General features: G+C 41.9%; 9 protein-coding genes across 9 annotated transcripts; 7 read left to right on the top strand and 2 right to left on the bottom strand.

Moving 5' to 3' along the window:
* Positions 1 to 18: 18 nt before the first annotated feature.
* On the top strand, positions 19 to 2,214 carry BCR41DRAFT_29937 (hypothetical protein). The gene is made up of 2 exons (XM_022020520.1): positions 19 to 320; positions 424 to 2,214. Exons 1-2 carry the CDS (start codon positions 180 to 182, stop codon positions 2,140 to 2,142), a joined length of 1,860 nt encoding a protein of 619 aa, XP_021882927.1. The 5' UTR covers positions 19 to 179; the 3' UTR covers positions 2,143 to 2,214.
* A 283-nt stretch (positions 2,215 to 2,497) lies between these two features.
* BCR41DRAFT_350910 (hypothetical protein) lies at positions 2,498 to 3,643 on the top strand. The gene has a single exon (XM_022023700.1). It carries the CDS (start codon positions 2,695 to 2,697, stop codon positions 3,565 to 3,567), a length of 873 nt encoding a protein of 290 aa, XP_021882926.1. The 5' UTR covers positions 2,498 to 2,694; the 3' UTR covers positions 3,568 to 3,643.
* A 44-nt stretch (positions 3,644 to 3,687) lies between these two features.
* On the top strand, positions 3,688 to 5,021 carry BCR41DRAFT_350907 (hypothetical protein). The gene is made up of 4 exons (XM_022023699.1): positions 3,688 to 3,820; positions 3,967 to 4,520; positions 4,636 to 4,688; positions 4,798 to 5,021. Exons 1-4 carry the CDS (start codon positions 3,799 to 3,801, stop codon positions 4,946 to 4,948), a joined length of 780 nt encoding a protein of 259 aa, XP_021882925.1. The 5' UTR covers positions 3,688 to 3,798; the 3' UTR covers positions 4,949 to 5,021.
* Positions 5,022 to 5,670: 649 nt separating this feature from the next.
* Positions 5,671 to 7,638, top strand: BCR41DRAFT_29890 (hypothetical protein). The gene has a single exon (XM_022020503.1). The coding sequence runs from the start codon at positions 5,975 to 5,977 to the stop codon at positions 7,589 to 7,591; it is 1,617 nt and encodes a 538-aa protein (XP_021882924.1). The 5' UTR covers positions 5,671 to 5,974; the 3' UTR covers positions 7,592 to 7,638.
* Positions 7,639 to 7,716: 78 nt separating this feature from the next.
* Positions 7,717 to 8,283, top strand: BCR41DRAFT_350904 (hypothetical protein; the record flags this gene model as incomplete). Its single annotated transcript, XM_022023698.1, has 3 exons — positions 7,717 to 7,816; positions 7,912 to 8,058; positions 8,136 to 8,283. The coding sequence occupies exons 1-3, from the start codon at positions 7,745 to 7,747 to the stop codon at positions 8,280 to 8,282; spliced, it is 366 nt and encodes a 121-aa protein (XP_021882923.1). The 5' UTR covers positions 7,717 to 7,744.
* A 51-nt stretch (positions 8,284 to 8,334) lies between these two features.
* On the bottom strand, positions 8,335 to 10,086 carry BCR41DRAFT_320933 (hypothetical protein). The gene is made up of 6 exons (XM_022021421.1): positions 9,927 to 10,086; positions 9,372 to 9,750; positions 9,128 to 9,222; positions 8,990 to 9,028; positions 8,792 to 8,883; positions 8,335 to 8,690 (listed from the first exon to the last, which is right to left on the bottom strand). Exons 1-6 carry the CDS (start codon positions 10,008 to 10,010, stop codon positions 8,369 to 8,371), a joined length of 1,011 nt encoding a protein of 336 aa, XP_021882922.1. The 5' UTR covers positions 10,011 to 10,086; the 3' UTR covers positions 8,335 to 8,368.
* Positions 10,087 to 10,168: 82 nt separating this feature from the next.
* Positions 10,169 to 11,809, top strand: BCR41DRAFT_350902 (cyclophilin-like domain-containing protein). Its single transcript, XM_022023697.1, has one exon. The coding sequence runs from the start codon at positions 10,322 to 10,324 to the stop codon at positions 11,780 to 11,782; it is 1,461 nt and encodes a 486-aa protein (XP_021882921.1). The 5' UTR covers positions 10,169 to 10,321; the 3' UTR covers positions 11,783 to 11,809.
* A 60-nt stretch (positions 11,810 to 11,869) lies between these two features.
* BCR41DRAFT_350901 (adenylyltransferase) lies at positions 11,870 to 14,204 on the top strand. Its single transcript, XM_022023696.1, has 8 exons — positions 11,870 to 12,189; positions 12,287 to 12,500; positions 12,614 to 12,915; positions 13,067 to 13,129; positions 13,263 to 13,477; positions 13,577 to 13,673; positions 13,814 to 13,888; positions 14,013 to 14,204. Exons 1-8 carry the CDS (start codon positions 11,907 to 11,909, stop codon positions 14,159 to 14,161), a joined length of 1,398 nt encoding a protein of 465 aa, XP_021882920.1. The 5' UTR covers positions 11,870 to 11,906; the 3' UTR covers positions 14,162 to 14,204.
* A 316-nt stretch (positions 14,205 to 14,520) lies between these two features.
* On the bottom strand, positions 14,521 to 14,821 carry BCR41DRAFT_350900 (hypothetical protein). The gene has a single exon (XM_022023695.1). The coding sequence runs from the start codon at positions 14,779 to 14,781 to the stop codon at positions 14,563 to 14,565; it is 219 nt and encodes a 72-aa protein (XP_021882919.1). The 5' UTR covers positions 14,782 to 14,821; the 3' UTR covers positions 14,521 to 14,562.
* Between the last annotated feature and the right edge of the window lie 55 nt (positions 14,822 to 14,876).

The following is a 14,876-nucleotide window of genomic DNA, read 5'->3' as shown; positions in this document are numbered from 1 at the left end:
TTCACTTTTCCTTGTTCTGATGTAGCCATTCCTAAAAGATCTTAAATTACATTCTACAAGAAAAAGAGCTTTCTAATTAACTGGTCATCTTGAAAGTGTGTCAAAATACAAAACAAAAACATTCCTGTAACAAGGTTATTTTTTCCTTTCGAGAGTTAAGAGTAGAATACAATCATATAATGGCGGACTCAAGGCATGTAGGAGACCAGAGGTCTATCGATTATCACCCTGCCATCAAGCGTCCTCTCTCCGACAATGCTCTTAGCATTCATGACAATGATGATGACTATCGGAACGAAGTAAATCAGTCGCCTCTACCAGTAATGCATCAATCTAATATAGTGGTTTGTTGAGCTCTTTTTCTTTTTTGGCTTAATTATTGCTGATATTTTATTGATGTAAGCACCCATGCATGCACTCTAGAAAAAGAAAATCAAGACTGTGGGTCAACAAAAGCGTTTCTCTCTCCGCTACTGGGTTCGTAATACACCATGGAGCCAGTATTTTAAAGATGGTTGCCGTCTGATAATCAAGTCCCCGCTGAACTTCTTCATTTTTTTTTGTTGCTTCTCAGTTGTGGTGTGGGGTGCATTTCTGGTACTTTTAATGGGGAACTTGGCCAAGCTCAGAGATGATGCCACACAAAAGCTCTGGATTGAAATTGCCTCTCAAGTCTTAAACGGGTTTTTTACTCTGGCCAATGTTCCTGTGCATCCAAAACGATTCTTGGGTCTCATTCGTGGATACCGCATTTGGACAGAAGATAAAAAACTTAGGAACCATTTCGTCAGCCGATTTCTCAACGGGAACAATGATAGGGATGGAGCCACTATGTCCAACAAGAATGAGCGTCGAAAGGAACTCTTAAGGATGCTGGATTTTTATTTTTGCTTCCCTGACTATGGCCGTGAGCGTCAGAAAAAACTGGGCTATTTAAATGAAGGTGCTCTTTTACCGACACCAATGTCTGCAAAAGCTTCCCGAAAATCGTCAGAGAGCTTCATTGACAGGGCAGGGCCTCGGTCCAAGTCAATTTCAAACCCTAAAAGTCATCAGGTCGATCCCTATCGAGCATATATTGACTATGAGAATACCAGGGATTACAGCGCCCAAGGAACGAGCTTGGAATCCAGCGCCCCATTACAACACCTTGCAAATGCTGATAGGGACAAGCCAAAACATTCATGCGACAATTCAGTTGTAGCCACATCCAGAACTCCAGATCAAGTTAATATTACGGAGGAATTCCTGAATTTACTGCTGGCAGAAGAAACTCACCGTGTGGTGCACTCGGTTATCCTGCCGTTCCTCCCCACATCTGTAAATGTCGAAACGGGAGAAAACTCTTGCTCTGAGCCGCTTCAACAACTATCCTTGGACACAGGTGTAGCATCACAATCAATGGGCTCCAGAGGATCGCCAGTGTCTCAAGCTAGGCGAAGACTTGACAGAGGGTCTTCATATACCTCATTGTCTAGAATGTCAATGAAACGGGCATTTTCCAGGGGTAGAGCCAGGACAATGTCCATGACAATGACTACGGAAACAGGCGTACCACGCACTTTTGTTGTGCACGATGACGACTCCTTTGGCCATAATAAAAGTTTAACAGAGGATCAAACGCAACTTTTTATGCCACCATCACTCACGTTAGAGCAAATGGATTGGGTCGATAAACAGCAGGAGCGACTTTTGCAGCAGCAAGAACGCCTTCAGAAAGCATGGCCTTGGTACACATACACAATGCCATCAGGTATCGAGCCTGTCGATTTTTTCTCTCCTGAACCTCAGCCAGAAGAGTCAGAGTTGTCACAGCCACCATCAACCTCAAAGCCAGCCATAGGGCTAAGTAGATCACCGACTGATCTGATTATCAGCCCTTCACGGTTTTGCCTCATTGTAGGCTCGTTCAATGTCAACTCTTTGGTGCAAGAGATCTTATGTGGGTTCATGTGGGGCATGAGCTACCATGTGCGACCAGGCTGGGTAGTAGGCACAGGGATGGCGCTTGGGTGCATAGCTGCGATAGTACCAAGTGTACTGATTATGTTGCACGAACGGCGCTTGAGTCGAATGCGAATAGTGGCCGTAGCTGAAGTGGCAATCCAAGACGCGTTAGATGATAAAAGGGGCTCCTTCTAAAGTTTCGGTTTTTAATAGCTTTTGAAATGGTTGTCTCGAATATACCCACAGTATGCAATGTATGTAATAAACAAATAATATAATAGTACCGAGCTGGTTTCCTGCAGCTATTCAATGATGTATTAATGTTGTCTGCATTGTTTTCTGGTAACGATGCGGTACGATTAACGGCTCGCAAACAGAAATACTATATTTACACTGACCTTCGGTATGCAGCAACTTTGTGTTTACCGTTTAGCTTATCTTTAGCTTAGAACCAATTATAAGTTTATTTTTATTACTCCTTGTTTCTTTGTTCCACCTTTCCTCCCTCTCTCTCTCTCTCTCTCTCTCTCTCTCTCTCTCTCTCTCTCTCTCTCTCTCTCTCTCTCTTTTTTCATTCACTTCATTCGCATCCTCATCTCCCTTCCTTCTCCCTTCCTCCTCCTCTTCCTCCTCTTCTCTACTACTCTACACCCTTTCCTTTTGAACCGATCGTGGTTCCTCAGTGACGACAAACTACGTTATCTTTTACAGTGCCATATCTGATCCTTTCCTTACTTCATCACACCAATGGAAACCCCCACTACAACCAGGGCAGCACCTAGGCCTACTCAACCCGAACATCAAACCCAACCCCAATCCCAAACCCGAACCCAAACTAATGCCCCTGCTCCACCAAGGCGCACCACCACTGCCCAACCTGAACGACCTGCTTCATCTGCCTCCAGAGCAGCCCCTTCCTCCTCCTCCAACCCAAGGACTTCATCCATTTCGTCTTTCCCCAGGACTACTAGACCTGCAACTCCTAGTTCCACCTCAACAATAGGAGAAGCCCAAAGTGATGGTCCATCCTCTGCGACCATTGGCATAGCAACTGCTGGTGGGCTGGTTGTTCTCTTCATCCTTTCCATCTTCCTCTGCAGAAAGTATCGCTCTTATAGGTACTCCAAGCGCGATTTCAGTTACGATCCAAGCCGTGACCCAATCAACCCGAACGATGTATTACCTTCTACCCCTGCGACCAACGTCCTTGAGAAATCATCGAATATCAACCCCTATCCCCTCACGGATGTGAAATGCGATTCAAGTGCATCCGTCTCTAGATCGAGTTCTCGGGGCCAATTAACACGGTCTCCTTTTGATAATCCTCAGTCACCACCATTGCTTTCTTCATCTCAACCCGCGCAACAACCTTTACAGGGCCAAGATGCAGTTGTTGCTAATGACATGAGTAGTCAATTTGTTTTACAGTCAGACCAAAACGGTAATCAAGCAAGCCCTCACACATCGCCTCGTCAAAACCATGTGCAATACCAGCCTCCTGAGCCATATCCTCAGGGCTCGCCTCGATCACCATATGCTGCCCCAGGCCAACCGCCACTGAGTCCTCGTGGACCTGGTTATGGTCAACCACCTGGTTCTCCATCCCACCCAAACTATTAAAACAATAGTTATTAGAAATAGAAAAAAAAATTCCAGAAAGTAAATAAACAAAAACATGTATGCATTTTGGTGATGGTGCCCACAAATGTCTGCCTTTCAAAAACGGGCGTTGAATATGTTCCCCCCCTCCACCCTTTTCTTCCTTTGTTCAGAAACTCTTATTCTCCTTTGCTGTCAAACCTATTTTTGTCTTTCTTTCTCTCTTCAGTCCAAAGTACCCTTGGAAAGACCATGAACAACTACCTTCATCTCGGTAAGGTATTTTTTTTTCGAATTGCATTATTTTTTAAAATCATCATTTCTCATTTGAGCAACCACATCAATTCTTGTCTGTTCATTGAAAGTTACTTTTCGTGCCACCTTCCGTTCTATACATTTGAATAATATACGACACGGAAGACGCGACCCATTTGTTCTTTTTTACGAGCTCCTTCCCATTGAACTCTACATCCCGTCTTTTACTTGGTCTTGCGTTCACCAGTGTGATATGTATAGGCGAAAGGATTGTCACATCACGCCTGGAAATAATTTCCATGAGCCTTTTTCAACAACAACAACAACAACAACAGCAGCAGCAACAGAAAAGATTTAATCATAGGAGAGGAGCACAAGCAAGGTCAAACTCTGGGTCTCTTTCACCATCTACGCCAATAATAGTAGTAGATGGCATTCATCCTGAATCCCTTTCAGAAGTAGAGGATGAAAATGAAGATGAAGAGGAAGCAGATGAAAGAACCCTGGCGCAGATACAGACTAGGTCTTGGCCTGAAGGTCTTTCTGAAGTTGCACGACCATCGAGGACATTGTCTGGATTTGTAGGCACGCGTCGCCACCAACGAAATATTCGAAAGGTTTTGATACAGAAAACCATCCTGTATGGATTAGCCAATATATTACGACTTGGCTACATGCTTCTGGCAATGAGCTTTCATATCGCCATACTGTTAGCTATTGTAAGCTTCATGTTTGCTTTAGCTCATGAGCATTAATGGGATGTTGGGGATGCTGAGATACTATATGCCTCTATAATTCGAATTCTGATAATTACCTAATTTTTTAAAATGTTAGATCGTTTCCTTAACATGCACTCAATTGTATCTGGACTATGCATCTATTCAATTGTAAAAAGAATATTAGTCGTATCGTGAATAATGTTTACTAAAAGAATCAAAGATTTGGAGTGATGAATCTGACACTATAATTGAATATTCTTGGCTGCCCCAAACATAGGTCTTCGGAAGGAGGAGGGGGCCAGGTTCCTGGATATGAGCAATTGGGTGATTTCGAAGTAAGGGATGGGGTGAGAGATTATGACTTCAATGAACAAGAGTTTCCTCTACGTGCCCGTGCCGCTCTTGGACGATCTCAGGATTGCATGTAGAGAATATTTTTTGTCTTAGTGCGGTGGCGAAATCGCTCCATTGAGTTCCCATAATAAAATAGAAATAAGAAAGACATGATTTTAAAAGTTATGTTCTGCCGTTCTGCCAGTTCATTTTACTAATTCTTTGACAATTCAACGCCGAGAGCGGGTAAAGCTTGATGATACATTATTTGGGGAGTATGATTGCCTGCATAATATTCATATCCATATCATAAGAGAGATTCGCAAGTTGAAACAGGAGCTTGCGTTTAGGAAATTTGAAAATGGGTGCGTTTTTTTGGAGAACCCAAGATCACCCGACCAGACTTAAAAAGCCTACTTTGGTGGCGCCTTTTTTTTTTACCAACCTCTTCACTACTCTATTGATTCAACTCAGTTCTTTTTTTTAATTTCATCTTAACAAATCTTCATTCACCCGAAAGAAAAGAACACTCCAAAGGTAATGAAATTGGGCTCATGCTGGATCTTCTTACACTGTCATCCATCTGCTGAAGCCTCAAGTTCAGGCTCTGCCTAAATTTGACGGTTTTCAATTAGTCTTCCATCATGTGGATGGTTCCAGAGGACATGTCGTCCTCATGTTGCTCATTTTGTTCACATCTCCAGTAGCGGTTTCTTCCATTGCGCGTCTATGTCTTCTCGAGCATGCTTTCGAATTAAGTATGTGCGCGCAAGCGAGGACTTGTCATCACAGTTCTTCCACACCTCACAACTTTGAAAAAAAAAAAAAAAAAAAAAAAAAAAAAAGGTCGCCACCATTTGTTGACGCCACCACCGCCACCAAATACAAGAAAGAAAAAAAAAAAAAAAAAACACGCTATAGCACTCTCTCATTCACGTTAAATCATTGCTCTTGATGGCACTGAAGGAACACTACGCAACAACTCATGAAAGACATCTTATGCACTTGCTCTTACTTTATTGATCTTTACTCTCTCTTCTACTTCACTTATACGGCACTAGTACCTTTGTGGCGCTGGACCAAACTTTGGCCATAATTCGCTTCTTTTTGCTACTAAGACTATGAGCTCTGCTGATATAGCCACTGAGGCATCGATACACCGCCATGAGGACGCTCAACCCATGGACATCGATCCATCGCCACATGAACTATCTAGAGAAAATGCTTCAAAACAAGATCATTCTATTCAAGACTCTGAGCATGAAGTACAGCCATCTAAAAGTCCTGAAAAATCGCCAAATAGGACAGGGTCCTCTCCTCAGCATAGGGACCCAAAAGAATCAAGGCAATTAGTGGGATATGAGTCTGACCACAATGGTGGTCGACAGCAAGAGCACAAGTCTATGGAACCTGTAGTACGACATGTGCATTACAGTAATGCTCAGGATGGGATCAAGTATCACAGCAATCTGGATCAACGCAAACGTAGTTTTCAGCATGTGCAAAGCTTTACACATGAATATGACCATCGACACAGACATGATGCACCTCACAAGCTTCAACCCAAGACAACAGAACGATCTCATAGTGAAGAAAAACAGTCATCTACTACTCGAGATGAGATTGACAACAGAATTGATACTCAAGCCAATGAAATGCAAGACATTGAATATCAAGGTGTACGTGAAAACACAAATATGAACAGCCCTGAGGATCAATCCATGAATAGTGGCGATAAAAAGGTTTTAGAGGATTCAGGAACCAATTCTAAAGTCAATGATAGTAGCATCAACCCCGAGGTACGCGATGATAGGCGCGAAGAAAATAGACTCGTCAGCATGTGCCAGGTGGAAGAGTACCATAATGTCGATGAAGTGAAAAAAACTTCGGGCGAGATTATAAAAAAAAGTAAAAAGAAATACAAGGAGCGGAGTCCTAAATCCAACGAAAAAATTGCAGAAAAGCATCAAGCGAAAACTGCTCAACAGTCGGAACACTCCACTACCAAGACGGAACGCTTACTACAACCGAAGCAAGGGGACTCTATGGAGCTTGATCAATCTTCTGCTTCGCGAACGCTATCTAAAGGCTCAGCAAATGATGAAGCACCGGACGCTCCTCCACCCAAAGGGACGCGCAGCACAAAACGGGCGGTTACGAAAAGAGTTCCAAAAGTCTACCCACCAAGAAAACCCCGAGCGCGTCCAGTTATTGTTGAACCCATAGGTATACCCATGCAAACAGATGCCTTATCTACACTAGCTAGCGCCGCAGTCGCGATTCAAGATCAGAGCTCCCTCACAAATCTTTCTGGAGCACCTCGTTCACCAAATCCTCAGGTCGGCACTGGCTCCCCACCAGAACCTGTGGAAACGACAAAGGGACAAACTAAGGACACTGAAACTGCACCAGCTGCAACACAGTCTTCCAAAGCTGCTGGACGTTCTCCTCTCAAGACAAATGTCACTCGCGATGAGGGTGGGTATCGTTGCGAACATTGCCCTGGTGAACGATTCGGACGCGTCCATGACTTGAAGCGACACCAAATCTCAAAGCACAACGAGATGACATGGCCATGTGATTTTTGTCACCGCCCCTTTGTACGTCGCGACGCATTATTGCGACATTATTCGGTCAAGGCGGCACGACGCGATGGTGTACATCCAACCGACCAAGAAGAGAATCGGCTACAAGAGGCCAAGGCAAGAGCAAAGCTTCATAGTAGAGATACTAAATGACATGTCTGTAGTAGAAAGTATATCATAGTCCTTTTTATTGGTGGCGCTTTGTGACTGCCCGCCTCGGATCGAAAAAAAAAAAAAAAAAAAAAAAAAAAAGTAGGGGAAGTCCATCGCTTTTGTCTCTCGAATCTCTTTCAATTGTAATTCTCAATGGGCATCTTGTCTTATTTTTTTGCAGAAAAACCTGCAAAAGTGGTTCCCAAGGACATTTGCTACTACATTGTATGTACACTAAGATCTCCATCTGTCTCGAATGTAAAAACGTGCGAAGCACTCACAGAAAAACCGAAAAAAAAAAAAAAAAAAAAAAAAAATAGGAAGGTTTTTTAGCATGTTATTACTTCCAGGAGGCTATGAATTTGGCCGAACGGCTTGATACCACTTCCAGCAATAGCAATATTCAGGTAGAAATCACTGCTCATGCACGTAAGGAGTGGAATAGTCGTCTCCAGCAACTGGTCAAAGTAAGGACTCAATCCGGCTTCTTTTTTTTTTCCTTCAAATGAAAAGAATCTGACATATGATCAATAAAAAACAATAGGAAATCCCTGGGGCACAAGATCATCGTACAAGTCCGCTCATATGGGAGGGATGCCCAGGGAAACCTCTTCAGTTTATCGGTGGATTCGACAACTTTATGCAACATGCACGGAAAGTGCATAAAGTGGGAGAAGCACGCAACGTTTGAAAAAAAAAAAAAAAAAAAAAAATAGACAATATCATATAGATTAAAAATATCTCTATTATTACTATTATAATAAAAAAAAGATGTGACTACTGAAAAGCTACATCAAACTTGACAGCCTCCTTGGCACCTCCTCCTGAGAAGCCAGAACCCTCGCCGCGCATGGTGATTATATCTTTTTCCTTTGTTTTGTGGTCACACGATTGACAACGCCCTTCCTTCTTGATAAACTTTTTACAACAGCTTTCACAAAACACATGCCCGCATGATTTTAAAATCGACATCTTTGTGGTGTTCGTAAAGCCCTTCCTACAAATTGGGCAAATGGACGATGTCTTCACCTGTCCTGCCTCTGTCTCATCATGATCTTCAATTGCCAATTCGAATTTGACTGGGATCAGGTTTTTTAAGCTGTTTGAGTCAAGAGAGGGAGAGGAAAAAGAGGTAATATTTAGTTGACATTTTCCTCTTCGGTTTTACTCAATTGTTTCTTCGGGCTTAGTATACGTTACCTTAGTTTGTGTTCATTGTCAGTGGCCGTGCAAACGGTATGTACTTTTGTTGGCTTGAACTCTGACTGTTTGGTGGAAGGCGTTAATGAAGGCTAGAGTGGACAAAGGGGTTGATAATGGTTATATTGATCGTAATTAGCTTTCGCTTAAGATATTAAAGAGGTAGAACAAGTTCTTTTATTTTCACATTATCCTTACCACCCAGAAGCTTGGAAGAGCAGGTTTCTTAGCTTTAGCCTTGAAAAAAATAGATATAGGAATATTGATTAATAAAGCAATACAAACATTCTTTGCTTCTTATACCATCAAAGAGCGCGGACAAAAAATTTTACGTACCTCTTCTTCAATAGCTTTGGCAATATCCAACCGCTCCTGTTTTGACATTTTTTCTAGTTCTGCTAAATCTAATTCAAAGCGTCGCTTTTTAGAATCTATTTGCCATGATGTGAAGGAGCGAGAGGGAGAGGAAAGAAAATAAAATCAGTCTAATTTGATCCACGCCTTCGCCAATAGGAAAAAAAAAAAAAAAAAAAAAAAAAATTAGGCGTCAGATCGAATGTTAAATCGAACCTGCTCTTACTTTGTTGCGAGTCAGTGGATGCGCGTGGTGTCGTATTAGAGCTGGTAGTTGTAGTGGGGGAATCTGCTGAAGGCTTTTCGCGTTTAACCGTAGGTTTTGCTTTTGAGGAGCTAACTCCCATTTGATTCCTCTCAAACTCAGTCAAGATGATTTGTTGTGCTAATTCTTCCCTCATCTGTTGCTCCTGTGCCTCTTGGCTTTGATACAATAAACTTAGTTTTGCCTGCCGTTCAATTTCCATCTTTTGTGCAAGGATATTTTCATAAATGCATTCTTTGCAAGAGAGGTGGCCTTCAGTACAGCAAACAGGATCCCGTGCTGTTTGGAGACATAGATAACATGCGTCAAAGTCTCGCATTGAATCTCGGCCGAGTCGTTGCTGTTTATTTTTGAGATAAGAAGGTATAGGTATAAATCAATATGTGTGTGGTTCCTTCTTCCCTTTTCTTTTTATACATTATCATGAAGGTTGAGGGTTGAGCTTTGATTCAACATTATTCTTTACTGATACTGACGATAAAAAAAATAAAAAAAAAACAGCTGCGAGCAGTGTACCTTTTTCGATCCATAATCCACCATCTGCTTCTCTGCATAGGTGAAGTGGCCACGAGCCGTATTGTTTTTGGAATGGCGAGACATGATTTGTTTGGGAATGTACTTGCCCTTTGATGGTTCACTTAAATGCTGTTGTGCGTCTTGTCTGCCGTGTTCGTTGAAGTTGCAAGCACTTGAGATTTAGAAATATCAGCGAGTCAAGCCACTAGATCACCCTTTATTTTTTACGCCTAAAGTTCACTCACTTTGAATGCTTTCCTTCACACGCCTTACTTTGTAGAAACGACAACAACCTTACTCGGGAAATATTATTGAGTTTATCTGTAGCTTCGATATAGTCGACAGAAGACACAAAAAAATAAGCTCTCCCTCCGAGCGCATTCCTGGGAGACGACATGAGTGTACTCATTGAGACATCAGTTGGCGATGTTGTCATAGACCTCTACATCAAGGAAGCTCCAGAAACGTGCCTCAACTTCCTCAAACTTTGCAAGGTTAAATACTACAATTTCTGTTGCTTTCACAATGTGCAGCGCGATTTTATGATTCAAACTGGTGATCCTACGGCAACAGGCCATGGTGGAGAATCCATTTATGGGCTACTAGACAAGACAAACTCAGACCCCCGCAAAAAGTACCTTCCTGCCGAGATTAATCCAAAACTGAAGCACAAGGAAAAGGGGACAGTCTCCATGGCTATTGCAGGGGCGAGCACAGGATCAAATCAGGAAGTGAATAGTGTCCTTGGATCCGATAGAGGAGCTGGAGTCATTGGATCCCAATTTTTTATCACTATGGCAAATGACCTGGATTATTTAGATGGCCGGTACACCATCTTTGGGAAAGTAGCAGAAGGGATGGATGTCCTAGAGAAGATCAATAGTGCATACACTGATTCCAATTTCCGTCCCTTTAAGGACATTCGCATCAAACACACCATCATTTTGGAAGATCCTTTTCCTGATCCTGAGGGTCTTGAAGTACCAGATGAATCACCCTTGCCAACACAGGCCATGCTGGACACCGTACGCATTGGTGATGACGAGGAAATTGAATCCCTACTGCCACCAGAAGAAGAAGAGCGGATTCGACGACTAAAGGAAGCTCAAGCCAGAGCTCTTACATTGGAAATGGTGGGCGACCTGCCTTTTGCAGAGATTAAGCCTCCAGAAAATGTCCTGTTTGTTGCGCAACTCAATCCTGCAACACGGTCTGAGGATCTAGAGCTTATCTTCTCGAGGTTTGGGCTTATTTTGAGTTGTGAAGTTATCCGGGATAAAAGGACAGGCGACTCTTTATGTTACGCATTTATCGAATTTGAAAAGGAGGAAGATTGCTCGGAAGCATACTTCAAAATGAACAATGTCCTTATTGACGATCGACGTATTCATGTGGATTTCTCTCAGAGCGTGAGCAAATTACATAAAGACTGGATGGTTAAGAAGGTTAAATCCAAACAAGGTGGGGGAGGAGTTGGGATCGAGGATTTAAACTTGGAACAGCGGTCAAGGTATAGGGATGAAGATAGGTCGTCAGGTCGATCAGGTTACGATTATGTTTTTGATGATAAACAGGACTCGCGGCGGAGTGGTAAGAGTCATCATAGTAGCAGAGATAATAGGCAGCAACGAGATCGGGGTAGTCGGCACGATAGTTCGAGCTCGCGTAATCAACACCGTCGGAGGTCGAGATCACGCTCTGCAAGTCCTGGTGCTACGAAGAGAACAGATGGTCGGGATCGCGACCGAGAATGGGATCGAGATCGAGGTCGAGACAGGGATAGAGACAGGGATAGAGATAGGAACAGAGACAGGGACCGTGATAGAGATTCACATAGGAGTAATTATAGACGATAGTCAATAAAGCTTTTTAATCGGGTTGTGACCGTCTTGAGACCACACAAATTTTGAACCCCACTTCTTTTTTTAAATGCCTTTAACATTCTTTATTCGAGCAGTGCAGCATTGCAACATTTCTTTCATGAATACATCAAATTCGACACATTCAAGCGCCAAATCTGATTCTTCTACATCGGTCGAGCCTTTGGAGCAGAGGGTACGACGTCTTGAGCAAGAAAAAGTGGCACTTGAACAGCAAATCGAGGCACTACGTCTAGAACAGGCTTTATGGAACAGATCAACCCTCGCTGCGGACTTGCCCAAGGAAGCACCTCTGGATCCATTACCTAAGGTGGAAAAACTTAGTAACCTAGAAATTGCACGATATGGACGGCAGCTAATTTTACCCAATTTTGGCATTCAAGGCAAGGCAAGGCACATGAAACAAAAAAAAGGCCTTTGCCTTTGGAGTTTTATAACGTTTTATAATTATCCATCTTAATTTTATTTTTATGACAATAGGTCAAATGGATCTTAGGAACTGTGCGATGCTAGTTGTTGGAGCGGGCGGTCTAGGAGCATCCTGTGCACTTTATCTCGGTGGAGCAGGGGTTGGACGTTTAGGTATCGTTGATCACGACACAGTCGATATTTCAAACCTACATCGCCAAATCATTCATAATGAATCGCGTCAGGGCATGCCCAAGGCTGAATCTGCAGCCATATCTGTTCGAATGTAAGGACTTTTTTTTTTTTTTTTTTCTTTTTTTAATGAAATTTGTGATACTACAATATTTGAGGATAAATACGAACTTCACTTTACTTAAATTTATATGTGTGGTCTAATAGGTTGAATCCTTTATGTCAAGTTATTGTGCACAATCTCGTTCTCGATAGCTCAAATGCTCAACCTATCATTAACGCCTATGATATTGTAATCGACGCAACCGACAACGCAGCTACACGTTATCTACTCAATGACGCATGTGTTCTTGGGGGGAAGCCTCTAGTGTCAGGATCGGCCTTAAGGTTTGATGGACAGCTTACAACTTATAATTATCGTGGCGGTCCTTGTTATCGATGCTTGTTTCCTACCCCACCTCCAGCAGAGACAGTAACGAATTGCTCAGATGGAGGAGTATTAGGAGTGGGTAAGTAAACTGAACTATTTACTCCTCTTGATATCAAAAGAATGAAGAAGAAAAAATTGGTGGTTGGGGCCACCTCTCTCTTGAAGGAACGCTGCAGAATTTTCTTGGATATTAAACATGATTAAGATGGGGCTTGTGATGAATTTATTAGTCCCAGGTACGATTGGCTGTCTTCAAGCTCTCGAAGCAATCAAGATTGCAACAAGAATGAATGGTCAGTTTACGTTGTTTGATAAAGATTTAATGTACTTTTTAAAGCTTTTTTTTTTTTTTTTTTTTTTTGACGCCCATATCATTCATGTCATAAAAAAAAAAAAAAAAATGCAATCATCGCTTCTTTTTAATAGAACACGATCCGCCGACTATGACACTATTCTCTGCAAATTCATCCACAATGTTTCGAACTATCAAGCTAAGGAAACGAAAACCAGATTGCATCGTCTGTGGAGATTCGCCAACGATTGACAAACTTATCGATTATGTGCAGTTCTGTGGAAGCAGTGCTACGGACAAGACACCAGATCTTTTCCTCATCCCATTCCAGGAGCGTCTTACATGCAAGGTATTACATTGGACATATATTTATTTATTTATTTTATATTTGATGAAGGGAGGAAATCGACATTGATAAAGCCGTTTTTTGAATTGGGCTACATGTTAGGCGTACAAATCAATCTACGACAGAAGGACACCACATGTGCTCTTGGATGTTCGTGAGAAAGTACAGTTTGACATTTGTAGCTTGCCGTCCTCGATCAGTAAGTTTATCTACAGGTCAAGAGCGTGAAGATGAGAAGGAAAAGGGGGAAAAGATCGCTTTATGTTTTTCTTTCTCTTTTATAATTGACTAATTGACTAATTGACTAATTGACTAATTGCCACACGTTCTTCACCTTAGATATTCCTTTGAAGAATCTTCCAGAGCATATTGATGAAATTAAAGATCAGTTAGGCCCACAGCAGGATCGGCCAGGTAAAAGGAGGGAGGGAAGATCATTGGCAATGTCATCCTAGCTTACGGAAAGAGTAGCGGCACTGCATCTCAGATAATGGAAAAGACTAATCTTTTTCATCTTTGCTTCCTAATTTTTTCATAGTATATGTGGTTTGCCGCAGAGGAAACGACTCACAACCTGCTGTCAAAATTCTGCAGGAGTACGGAATTACCAGGGGTGAAATCAAAGATATCGTTGGTGGCCTTGAAAAGTGGTCGGATCAAATTGATCCTGACTTTCCTAAATACTGATCTAGCCTAATCTCGTAGTGTAGAAAGTTAAATTAAATCAAAGGAATGATATATATATATATATATATTTTTAACTTTGAGAGATCATCTTTTCAATATCCAGGTTCCAAGAAGATTTTTCTTTTTTTTTTTTTTTTTTTTTTTTTGAGCGGATTAAATTTCTAAAAAAAAAAAAAAAAAAAAAAAAAAACAGGTTGTCCGAAGAGTTTTATTATTATAGAAGAGGCGTAAGATTCGTACAGATTTTAATTTTCCGATGGAGATTGCATCGCTGGCTGATTTCAAGATTGGTGTTGGGTTGGAACCAAGGCTGGTTGATCAGATGGAGTAGAATGAGGGCTGCGGAAAAGGAGGGAGGGAAAAAAAAAAAAAAGAAATTCTCTATAGCCATAAAAGATATCCTAATCCTTCTTTTTCCTTCCACGACTGCTACTGCTGCTCTTTTCCATGGATTTCATCTGAATGTCATTAGCTTGAGCCTCTGCCTCGAGATTAGCCTGACTTCTGGCCTGAGCTTGTTCACTGAGACGTACAAAGTAAGGACGGATCATAAGCCAGACACCAATGATGAGGGCAGAATAGATGACATCGTCCCGTGTAAATGAAATGTAGTTGCCCATGGTTCTATTATTTTTTTTTAGTAATGGTGAAAGAGATGATGTGATTAAGATGAAGGAAAAAAAAAAAAAAAAAAAAAAGCTAAAAATATTCATGT

Source organism: Lobosporangium transversale (assembly GCF_002105155.1).
Source record: "Lobosporangium transversale strain NRRL 3116 chromosome Unknown BCR41scaffold_12, whole genome shotgun sequence".
NCBI classification, from domain to species: domain Eukaryota; kingdom Fungi; phylum Mortierellomycota; class Mortierellomycetes; order Mortierellales; family Mortierellaceae; genus Lobosporangium; species Lobosporangium transversale.
The sequence above is the reverse complement of the archived record's forward strand: the minus strand, read 5'-3'. Positions and strand labels throughout refer to the sequence as shown.

Excerpts from the sequence above, each read along its gene's own strand:
- BCR41DRAFT_29937 (XM_022020520.1), top strand. The coding sequence starts at position 180 with ATGGCGGACTCAAGGCATGTAGGAGACCAGAGGTCTATCGATTATCAC. Across the intron at positions 321-423 it reads TAAATCAGTCGCCTCTACCA|AAAAAGAAAATCAAGACTGT; the intron begins GTAATGCATCAA and ends CATGCACTCTAG.
- BCR41DRAFT_350910 (XM_022023700.1), top strand. The coding sequence starts at position 2,695 with ATGGAAACCCCCACTACAACCAGGGCAGCACCTAGGCCTACTCAACCC.
- BCR41DRAFT_350907 (XM_022023699.1), top strand. The coding sequence starts at position 3,799 with ATGAACAACTACCTTCATCTCG. Across the intron at positions 3,821-3,966 it reads GAACAACTACCTTCATCTCG|ACGCGACCCATTTGTTCTTT; the intron begins GTAAGGTATTTT and ends ACGACACGGAAG. Across the intron at positions 4,689-4,797 it reads GACTATGCATCTATTCAATT|GTCTTCGGAAGGAGGAGGGG; the intron begins GTAAAAAGAATA and ends CCCCAAACATAG.
- BCR41DRAFT_29890 (XM_022020503.1), top strand. The coding sequence starts at position 5,975 with ATGAGCTCTGCTGATATAGCCACTGAGGCATCGATACACCGCCATGAG.
- BCR41DRAFT_320933 (XM_022021421.1), bottom strand. The coding sequence starts at position 10,010 with ATGTCTCGCCATTCCAAAAACAATACGGCTCGTGGCCACTTCACCTAT. Across the intron at positions 9,751-9,926 it reads TGGATTATGGATCGAAAAAG|CAACGACTCGGCCGAGATTC; the intron begins GTACACTGCTCG and ends AAAAATAAACAG. Across the intron at positions 9,029-9,127 it reads CCAAAGCTATTGAAGAAGAG|GCTAAAGCTAAGAAACCTGC; the intron begins GTACGTAAAATT and ends ATTTTTTTCAAG.
- BCR41DRAFT_350902 (XM_022023697.1), top strand. The coding sequence starts at position 10,322 with ATGAGTGTACTCATTGAGACATCAGTTGGCGATGTTGTCATAGACCTC.
- BCR41DRAFT_350901 (XM_022023696.1), top strand. The coding sequence starts at position 11,907 with ATGAATACATCAAATTCGACACATTCAAGCGCCAAATCTGATTCTTCT. Across the intron at positions 12,190-12,286 it reads ACCCAATTTTGGCATTCAAG|GTCAAATGGATCTTAGGAAC; the intron begins GCAAGGCAAGGC and ends TTATGACAATAG. Across the intron at positions 13,130-13,262 it reads GATTGCAACAAGAATGAATG|AACACGATCCGCCGACTATG; the intron begins GTCAGTTTACGT and ends TCTTTTTAATAG.
- BCR41DRAFT_350900 (XM_022023695.1), bottom strand. The coding sequence starts at position 14,781 with ATGGGCAACTACATTTCATTTACACGGGACGATGTCATCTATTCTGCC.